The 10926-nt window shown below is 39.3% G+C and overlaps 1 protein-coding gene across 1 annotated transcript in view; it reads right to left on the reverse strand.

Annotated features, from left to right (window-relative positions):
- The window catches only part of SCIN (scinderin), a 75834-nt gene extending 65290 nt beyond the window's left edge, over nucleotides 1–10544 (reverse strand). The window contains exons 1-2 of the mRNA XM_059396772.1: nucleotides 10250–10544; nucleotides 3486–3640 (exon numbers count right to left, since the gene is read on the reverse strand). Coding sequence (XP_059252755.1) covers nucleotides 3486–3640; nucleotides 10250–10448 — 354 coding nt within the window. The 5' untranslated portion in view covers nucleotides 10449–10544. The remainder of the gene's footprint in view (nucleotides 1–3485; nucleotides 3641–10249) is intronic.
- Nucleotides 10545–10926: the final 382 nt, after the last annotated feature.

Raw genomic sequence — 10926 nt, forward strand, 5'->3', positions numbered from 1 at the left:
TTTGACAGACAGAGATCACAATTAGGCAGAGAAGCAGGCAGAGAGAGAGGGGGACTGATCCCCACTGATTCCTACTGAGCAGAGAGCTCGATGCGGACTCGATCCCAGGACCCTGGGATCATGACCTGAGCCAAAGGCAGAAGCTTTAACCCACTGAGGCACCCAGGTGCCTCTTTAACAGTATTTTAAAAATTAATTTTGTCTTAATAAAATTTGATGTAAAAAGGCAAAAAGAAAAACTGTAAGCTTCATATATGTTGGTATTTCATAGTAAGTATTTCTGGAATAGTGTTTGAATTAACCCTAGAAACTCCCAGTCTCTTTCTACCTTCGCACAGCAGAATGAAAGCAAAGTGGATGATCCTTTAAATCATTGACACTATTAACACAGTTTTGCTGGCTGATGGATGTTTGACAGTTGCTATTTACAATCATGGCTGAGAGCCAGGTCTTACTGAGCTTGGGAAAGAGATTTAATATAAGGAAGTAGTGGTAAGCGACACCTGGGTGGCTCAGTTGGTTAAGTGTCTGCCTTTGGCTCAGGTCATTACCTCAGGGTCCTGGAATAGAACCCCAAGTCGGACTCCCTGCTCAGTGGGAAGCCTGCTTCTTCCTCTCCCTCTGCCTGCCACTCTCTCTCTCTCTGAGAAGTAAATAAATAAGATCTTTAGAAAAAAAAAAGGAAGTAGTGGTAAATATTACTCCTCTAGAACTCCCCCAGCCTAAAAAGCCTCATAAAAAGAAACCTCTGGGGTGCCTGGGTGGCTCAGTGGGTTAAGCCGCTGCCTTCGGCTCAGGTCATGATCTCAGCGTCCTGGGATCGAGTCCCGAATCGGGCTCTCTGCTCGGCAGGGAGCCTGCTTCCTCCTCTCTCTCTCTGCCTGCCTCTCTGCCTACTTGTGATCTCTCTCTGTCAAGTAAATAAATAAAATCTTTTTAAAAGAAAAGAAAAGAAAAGAAAAGAAACCTCGGGTCAATTAAATGACATGAGAAGATGGTCTTAATGTTGCCTCGCTGAATCTTTACCTTAAACACAGCAACCTAATATGGCTGTTGCTGTCTTGGTAATGGTAGGCTTTGTCAAATTGTGTCCATCCCAAACAGACACGATACCCTGTTTCATAGAGTAATCTTAAATAAAACAATTCACCTTGATATTTGAGCCATTTATTTAGACTGAGAGCATCATAGTATAGTGATTACCAGTTTAGGCACTGAAGTTAGATGGTCATCCAGTCACATATCCACTATTAGACCTTGTTAAGTTACATAATTTCTCAAAGCTTTTGTTCACTTATCTTAATAGGGTGACAATGATAGAAACTGCACCACCAGTGTTATTTAGATGAAATGAGATAATACACATGAAGTGCTTAGCACATTCTTGTAAGTATGAAATTAAGTACAACATAATAGTCTTTGCCATTCTGGGGTACCTGGGTAGATTAGTTGGTTAAGCATGTGACTCTTGATTTCAGCTCAGGTCATGATCTCAGGGTCGTGAGATTGAGCCTGGTGTCAGGCTCTGAGCTCAACATGGAGTTTGGTTGAGATTCTCTCTCTCCCTCTGTCTCTGCCCCTCCCCCCAGTTGTATTCTCTCTCTCTCTCTACTTCTCTCTCAAAATTAATAAATAATATCTTTAAATAAATAGTCTTTGCTATTCTGGGTGGAAAATTATCTTTGCTTCCACATTTCTTATCAAGTATTTTGCAACTGCACACATTGTCATCTGCTCAACGTCACTAATGATAAGACAGTGAGCAGATTTTTTTTGCTGATAAATTTGACCTTCATTTGCACATATCCTCTTACCAAAAAATGCTGATTTTTAAATAATTTTGATCTTGATAATTAGAAGATACTTACTTTATAACTGTAAAATTTCTTGTTCATGTTCACTTTTAAATATATATCTGGAAGTTTGATTTCAGAGGTCCTGCTGATAGCCAGAAGGATTAATAATATCACAAGTTCCTACTGACTGTATATGCACTATATACGTATTTTATTATTTACTTTGATCCTAATCCTTATAAAACCTATATGAGGAAGCTGTTGTTATATCCACTATATATTTGAGGAAACTAAGCACAGAAAGCTTACATACTTGCCTGAGGTAAACAAGTCATATGGAACAGAAATGGGTTCATAACCGAGATGACGTCCTATTACATGCTTTCAGTAACTGTAAGACCCAGCTTATTCAAAATGTTGTTTCATTGGCATAAAGGAAGTTTGAGAATCATTTGACATAAACTGTAGGAACTCACATGCATTAAACAAAATGAGAAGTCACACATTATTTCCTATTTAGGGTTGTTTATAACCTAGAGTGAAAAAAATCACTTCAAGAGAGAAGGGGACTTATGAGTGTTTATCCTCATCTCAACAGACATCACAAAATATTCACTAAGGCTCTGATTAGGCAAAAGTATAAATAAACCCTACTATTGTAGTAGATAAATTTAATATATATTCAGAATTCTAGTTTAGCTCTGAGGTCTTAGGTCTTCAGTAAGCTAACAGGCTCAAAGGTTAAGGTGGTGGAGTCTGCAGAAGACCCACTGGAGTGTGTCTGGTTTTGAAAAGGATTGCTACCAAAAAGTTTGTCAAGGGAGGTATTTCTCACATGGTAACTGAACATTCTTGGAGGCAGGGGAGATCATGAAGGGTGGCCAGTTCCATAAAGGGTCTATTACCATAGAAGGTAATATATTTCGTTGAAGGTTGCCTTAAAAGAAGGGAGCTACTTACCTTGTTTTCACTTCTTTTTCTCCCAGAAGGAAAGCCAGTTAATGATTAGTGTTTCAGGCCAAAACACATAAATTGTGTGCACATGTGTATAGCAGTGTAGGTATACTTGACTTGGTGAGGCTGAACCACACATATATTTAACTCAATGGTTCGCTTCATTTGCATCATTTCCAAGACCAAACCACATGATTTGGAAGATGTGTATATAGTCTTTTCTAGTAACTGGAATTATAAATGTTACAAATATTGCATCATGATATTCTAGAACAATTGAGATTCCCAAGTCTTGGGTCAAATGCAGCAACTTCAGAGGTTCTCTAGAATGGCATTAACAAAAATTGCAAATACCCAAGTTCCCAATATTTAATTATTGAAAGAATTCCACAAAATTTTAAAGGGCTTTCTTGTGACAACATTACTGAAAGTTCTTAACTTTATTAAAAATTAACATATTAAATGAAATCAACCCAGAACGTTTCACATATTACATCCATGTTCCATAAACACATATTGAGCACCTACTATGTATCCAGCAGGTTCTGAAATATATCATCAGTAAACAAAACAGATTGATACAAAAATAAAACAAAAAACCCTGTCCTCCCATCCAAGTACTAACCAGGCCCGACCCTGCTTAGAAAAAACCCTGTCCTTAATGAACTTTCCTTCTCTGAAGACATGGATAGGAAGAGAAAGGGCGTCATAATGGAAATAGTTCAAATGTAATACCTTGTATTTCAGACCTCCTTTGAAATAGCCAACAAAGTCAGTAGATTCATAGCCTTGAAGTTCTCTACTCTGCACTGGCTTGCCACCCAAATAGTCATCCATCTGAACAGTAAAGATGGCAGCTGCTGTGCTTTCATCCTGAGTACACTCCTTTCCTGAAACAGCAAAAGACAGCAATTCATTATCAAGCAAGGAAAATGACTAAGACAGAATTTTTTATATGAAAAGCTCTGAAATTTTCCTTGAATTTCTTGAATTATATCTACATCAACACAATAAATCATTTTCAGCAGAACAATCTTTTGACAGAAATGTTGTAATATAAAATATTATTGTGTTAATAGCTACAAGAATTGCTTTGTTCTTATTTTTCAATTCTTTTTTAAAAGATTATTTATTTATTTATTTATTTGACAGACAGAGATCACAAGTAGGCAGAGAGGCAGGCAGAGAGAGAGAGAAGAGGAAGCAGGCTCCCCGATAAGCAGAGAGCCTGATGTGGGGCTCGATCCCAGGACCCTGGGATCATGACCTGAGCCAAAGGCAGAGCCACCCAGGTGCCCCTTGCTTTTCAATTCTTTTAAAAAAACTGTTTAAAAGAAGCACCTCTGGGGGCGCCTGGGTGCGCAGTCGGTTAAGCGTATGACTTGGTTTCCCTCAGGTCATGATTTCAGGGTCATGGGATGGAACCCCATGTTGGGCTCCATGTTCCATGCAGAGTCTGCTTGGGCCCATCTCTCTCCCTCCTTCTATCTCTCTCTAAAATAAATAAATAAATAAATAAATCTTTTAAAAAAATCCACACACACACAACACTGATGTCTGTATATGTTCGAGAAGATATAGCACTATATTCTAGTAGGATGCAGATTCATTTGTTAATCAGAGCAGACTATGAGAATGTTTTCCAATTGTTTTAGCCTTTATTAGCATCAGTCTGCTAATATGTTAATATCTGTAAGGAATATGAACATCATAGGCCACAGATAAATAGCTTTAGAAAAGCAAGTGGTTTTTAGAATGGGAAAATGAACATCACTTGACCTTATCCCTATTTTTAAGTCTTAGGGCCCTCACTTCATTAGCTTATTGGTTGTAAGATTATATTCTCTAAGTGGAAAAGGCAGGGTAAGAGAAAGATCCTAACATCCGTTGAATGTGAATGTAGGTATTATTAACCCAAGAATTTAACACACAACACACATTTAATTTTCACAATTCTAGAATAAATCCCATTCGGGCAACCTCACTCAGGTAAAAAAAGCAATCCTCCAGAACTGGCATCTTCTGCATACACAGGGACCTGAGCCAGCCCTGACAAAACTCAAATTTTAGAAAGCACACTTCAAAACCCTTACTGCGTCTGAGCTGTGTAAAAATCATAAATTATTCTAGAAATAATAACAGCCAACATTTATACATTTATAATATCCTTGATATGGGCCACATACTGTGCTAGTGGTTTACATGGATGATCTCATTTAATCTTCGCAAACGCATGCAGCAAAAATATTTTCTACCATCTACAATAGAAGGAGTAAAGGCTTCGACAGGCCAAGTAACTTCATAAAGTTGACCTTTGGTAGAACATGACACAGAGGCAGGTTTCTGTGATTCTGGAGCATAGGTTCTTAGAAACTACAACACGAATCAATAGTTTTTTAATACTCAGACTCTAATCAGCAGTAACATGTTGTGGTGATTAGGTTATGCTATTTTCTTCCACGAGTAACTGATGTAGAAAATTTAGAAGTCGTAATAAAACTACAGTTCACAGGAAACTCCAACTGAGAGCACTAACCAAAGCTGAAGAAAGGGAAATAGCTATATTAATGAAAGAATTGGATTTCTTTACATTCCTCTCTTACTCTCAAAGAGAACCTGTGTAGCAATTTATTGTCTCAGCAAAAAAAAAGTCCACTAGCTGTAGGAGTATTTGACATAGTATCAATTTTGCAAACTTGTTGTGGTCAAAGGAAAAAAAACACAACACCTATACAACTTTGCAGTCGGAAAGAACATTCTGCCCACTTTCCCATCTATAAATGAAAATACAAATAAGGATACAGATGTAGATTTGCACAGAGATGTTTTAAGAGGGAACTTTAAATCAAGGTTAATATCAAAAGCATTAAGCATAATGTGTTTGACATAAACATTCTTACTTGAGCACAAGTTGAAACACAGATTTCTTTAGATGGATGTAAATGGACAGGCATGCAATTAATGAGCGAACTGGAATTAAGTTAATTAAATTATGCTATCATCTTTTGATGCTTGTGTACTGAGCTGGACTAAGGAATATCAGCTTGAATAAGCCAGAATCCTTGTTCTAAAGAAGTTGAAAGATCCTAAAGAAGTCAATACCAGCTTTTGAATGTGAAAACTACAATGCAATTCAGTATCATGATGCAATTTAGCAATGTTCAGACTCATATGCATTTGCTCTATGAATTCTGCTTATGACTTCATTTATTTTCCCTTTTCTGATATCTTGTACTAATGTCTTTCAAGTTATGATATGTTCTTTTGTGTTATGTTATTTTATATTTTGTTGCTTTACATTTTATTTGTACATATGTGGAAAATTTTCCAAAGTTGTTTTACGGATGTGATGACAGGTACATGATCTACATGCTAAAAGTTATAGAATGTTAATTAAAAAAAAAGCAAAGACCTTAATAAATATAAAGACACAGTGTTCAAAAAAAATAAAAGGTATAATGTTCATGGACTGTAAGAAACAATATAATAAAGATGTCAATTTTCCCCGAGTTGATCCACAAGTTTAACCCTATTCCTATAAAAATCATAGGAAGGTTTATTATGGGTTATTTGTTTATTGTAAAATTTATATGAAAAGGCACAGTCCCCGAAAAAGTTAAAACATCTTGATAAAGAAAAATAAGATCACAGGAATAACTCTATCTGATATTAAGGTTTACTATACAGATATAGTAATTACCACAGAGTTGTATTGGTAGAAGGAGAGACATAGATCGATGAACCAAATTTCCTCCAATGATCACATTTTTCAAACTAGAGTATAGTCTGGTATATCACAATATACTAAAGCAAGAGCATGGATGCACAGTGCAGCACAGAATGCAAAAACCAGTATATTGACATTGACACAATCCACTTACATTTCTCATATTCCCCCAATTTTCCTTGTATTCATCAATGTGCAGTTAGTTCTCTAAATCACCTGTAAACTCACATATTCATTATCCCAGTCAAGATACTATATAGTTATATCATCAAAAAAATCCCTTATGTTGCTTTTTTATAACTACCCCATCTCCCCCCCCCCACCCCATACTTAACCTCTGATAACAACAAGTTTAAACTTGTTATTTCAAAAATGTTATATAAATGGGATCATACAGTATGAAACCTTTTGGCATTGGTCTTTTTCACTCAGAATAATTTACTGGGGATTCATCTGAGTTGTATGCATCAATAGTTTGTTCCTTTTTCTTGCTGAGTAATAGTCTCTGTTACAGATATGCCACAACTTGATTAATCAGTCACTTGTGGAAGGAAATCTGGACCAAATCAAGTTTTCACTTATTCAGATAAGGCTTCTATGGACATGTATAAGATTTTACATGAATATAAATTTTCATTTCTCTGGAATAATGCCCATGAATGCGATTGCTGGGTCATATGGTAGTCGCAAGTTTAGTTTTGTAAAAAAACTGTCAAACTCTTCTTCATAATGGTTGTACCACTTTATATTCTCCCCCAAGCAATGTATAAAAATCCAGTTTCTCAGCGTCCTCAGCAGCCCTATTTATATATTATAAGTTCCTTAAATTGTACACTGTATATTGTAACCCAATTCTTTGGATTCTCAGTGTCTTGCATAGAACCTAGCACAGACTAGATATACCACAAATGTTTACTGCTCTCAAATACATTTATGTAAAATTTAAAACTGGAAAAGAGAGATGAGGAGGGAGGGTGTTTGTAGCTTACGTCCAGGATGTGACTGAGTAGCTTTATCATCCATCTGTGCTCAGAGACAGGAGGCTCTAAGTAACGAGAAGCAGAAGTGGGTACATCTAAACTGCTCCGTACAGAACTGAAATGGCTTTTACGGAAGGGCCAGTGCAACACCTTTTAAGTTATATGCAACAAATTCTTACTTTGTAAAATAAATAAAGGAAAAAATAGTAAAAGGAAATCATCTGAGATATGCAAGGGTATCATAGAAAGCCTCTGAGAGAGAGGGCAGGAAAGATGACTCTTCCTCTCTTCTATTTTCTGTCCTGCTGCTTCTTGCTTCCCCTTTCCTCCTCTTACATGGCCTGCTTCTTGATTTTCATCCAGGTACTTCTCCAACCCAGTCTGAGTCTAACCTCATTCCCCTCCATCTTCCTTCCAACTGACTTCCTTTAGTTGACTTCCTTTCCCCTGAACTTTCAGCTCTCCCTCTTGGAACTTTTCCTCAATCTGCCTCTCTGATTAATTCTCATGAACTCACCAAATATAGGTATTAGGGTAGAAGATTTTGGATGAAATCCAGCTTGCTTCAGGGAACTAAAGTAGGAAGAGCTGTCGAACAATTCCATCTAAAGGCCGAGTGGACCATTTTACTCTAAACTTTTCCATGCTCCCCATGATTCTCTCTTGGACAAAATCCTTCCAATTACTATCATTTTCCCCTTTTCTGTCAAAGCTTCTCTCCTTCCCTGCTTCCCCATAAATACAGACACTGTGTCTTTCACAGCGTTTAGCTGTTCTGTGTTATATCGCTTGTCTTATCGTATCTTTGAGATTATAAACTTTCAGAGAAAGTCCATAAATTATTCACATGCAAAAATGCCTTATACAATGATAGGCACATTGAATAACTACTGAATGAATTAACTTATTAATTAACACACTATTAAGTTCAGTTTTAGGAGACCTTTAAAAGCCTGAAGTGTTTCTGCCCAAAGCATTTCCTATTATAGTTTTCGAAACTGGTGAGCACTAAATGAATAATGGAGTTAATGTGCATCTGTAAACCATAAAAAAAAATTTAAAGAGTGAGTTTCTTTGAGTAAGAAAGAACCTACAGAATAACCACCCCCCAAAAACAAACAAACAAAACCCACAAACTGTGTCCAAAGCCTCTTGCAGTCCTCTGACAAACTTAACTGCTGTCTACAACAAGATACGCAGTGCCTCCGCTTCTTAATTCACCAAAATTACAAATGTGGCATTTGAGAGATACTTTTATTCATTCTAGATCCAAGTTCCAAATAGAGAGACCAAGATGAGGACACTACTATTCTATCTGGCATCATTCATTCATGAACATGGTTTTACATTAAGCTTTCAGTGATTTCTGGTATAAAATGTAAATAGATCACTATTTATCATAAGAATAGTGACACTACACTGGGAAACCAAAATGTGTTTGGAACTCTGCTTGACTTTGGTCAAGCAAGCACAAAATTTTAACTTCAAATGCTATAATAAAAACAATCCATCTCCCTCTTTGTATTTCTCACTGGGAGTGTCTCTTTCAGGTATTCACCACCATTGAGAACAACCCTTCTTAATGGTTTCTGCCATTTCATTTCTTAAAATCTTCAAAAGTTAGAAATAAAAATGATGGCTTTTCAATGACTTCCAAATGCATATATATGTGTGTGGTTTTGTGTGGTCTCCCGGCAGGCTCAGGAATAAAGCTAAAAATAACAAACTCAAAGTCCAGGAGAGGCAAACAGTTTGAAAAGAAGGCCGTAGGTCTCGGATAATCGGAGTGTTGTTAGACCGGGTGTGCCCACTGGCACAGGATCTTACAGGGAGAGGCTGGACATTCAGGATGTTGACGAGTAAAAGTAGAAGGTGGAAAAGTAGAACACACAAGGCCCAGTATTCTGACAACCTGGCACAAGTGCTGCCCAAAATAATTACTACTGCTGGAGAAGCTGTTTAGTTTTACACTGTGTCCTTGTTCAAATAGATAAGTAGTAATAATAAAAATAACTACTAGAATAAAGCAACTCATTTAATTAATACATAAACCATATAAAGCTATTTATTTATATTAACAAGATCTGCATTTTTTTTTCTCTTTTCTATCCAGGGTCGCCAACATCCTGACCAGCAGGAATTTCTTTTAGCCAGCTGTGTGAGCAGTGTGGAGCAAGTGGATTCTGATTCAAAGTCGCACAGAGCATTAACTGCCTCAATGTGGGGAGAAATATAAACTGGAGCCCAAGGGCAAAAAATAAAAACAAATTAACCAGAGAAAAGGGCGGCGGGGGTGTGTATGGGGTGGAGGAGTACTTCTCGCCAGCTGCGGAGGATGCCTACAAACTTGTTTGACTTCATCTCCTCCCTGACAGGGAGATCAGGACTGAACTTGTCGAAGGTGAGCGGGACTTGGCCAGAGCCAGGGTGCGCTAAGCAGCGACCCTGGGCAGGAGCGGGGTTTCCAACTGGAAGGTGCAACGGACAGAAGCTGAAGAAACCAGCCTCCAAGGCCGTGAGACCGCCCTAACAGAGGTCTAAGCCCGTGGGGTAAGATTGCTCCCGACAGCTCTGCGCCCCGCATTTGCAGCGGTGTTTGCAACAGTGGACTCTGGCGTGGGGAAGGTGGCCTTCCTAAAGACGGCCGCCCGGAGGGGACACGACAGACTCGACGGGTTCCCAGGCCCTTCCCGTTTGCGGTTCCCCTCTCCCCCGACCCCACCCGCCCTCCAGCCTGCCAGTCTCAGCCTCCTGTGGCCTCGCCCCTCCCCGCCCTGCCTGCGCTCCCTTACCCAGCCAGAAGTGCAGGCGATAGGTGAAGCCCTGGCCCGCCTTGACGGTGTGCAGCACCAGGTAGGCATCCCCGACGTAGAAGTCGCCGTAAGCGCTCTGGGGCACCGGCACGAGCTCGAGCTTCTCGACCCGCCAGACCTGCAGCCCCGCCTGCTTGCCAGCTCGGGCGAACTCCTCGTGGTACAGCCCCTGGGACATGGCTCCGACAGGCTCTGCTCCGGCAAAGGGGCGTGCGATCCAGTCGATCTGGAAGTCGGACTAATCCGAGACCTGCAGTAGGGACCCTGTGGACCATGGTTTTATAGGATTCGCCCCGCGGGGAGGCGGGGCTCGGAAGAAGGAGGGGCTAAGTGCCCGAGCCCCAGTCACTCGGGGAGTTGGGGATCCCTTTCCATTTTCATTGCTACGCAGGGTACCGAACTCCTGCGCCCCAATCCGAGTGAGCAGGAGAACCAGAATCTCAGAAATCCAGAGATGCAGAGAGAATTTAAAGAAATTCCTGAAAATGCCTACTGGTCTAAGGAAGGACATTTCTTTCTGGTAACACGTGGAGGAGATCAACAATTTAAATTCCAGGGGGTGCATACTTCTTTAAAAAAACAGAAAAATTAAAGAAAAAGTCTGTCCAGGCAACAGTCATCTTCATCACGAGCTCCTTCATTTCACTAGCCAGTCT

This window comes from Mustela nigripes, chromosome 4 (assembly GCF_022355385.1).
Source record: "Mustela nigripes isolate SB6536 chromosome 4, MUSNIG.SB6536, whole genome shotgun sequence".
Taxonomy (NCBI): Eukaryota; Metazoa; Chordata; class Mammalia; order Carnivora; family Mustelidae; genus Mustela; species Mustela nigripes.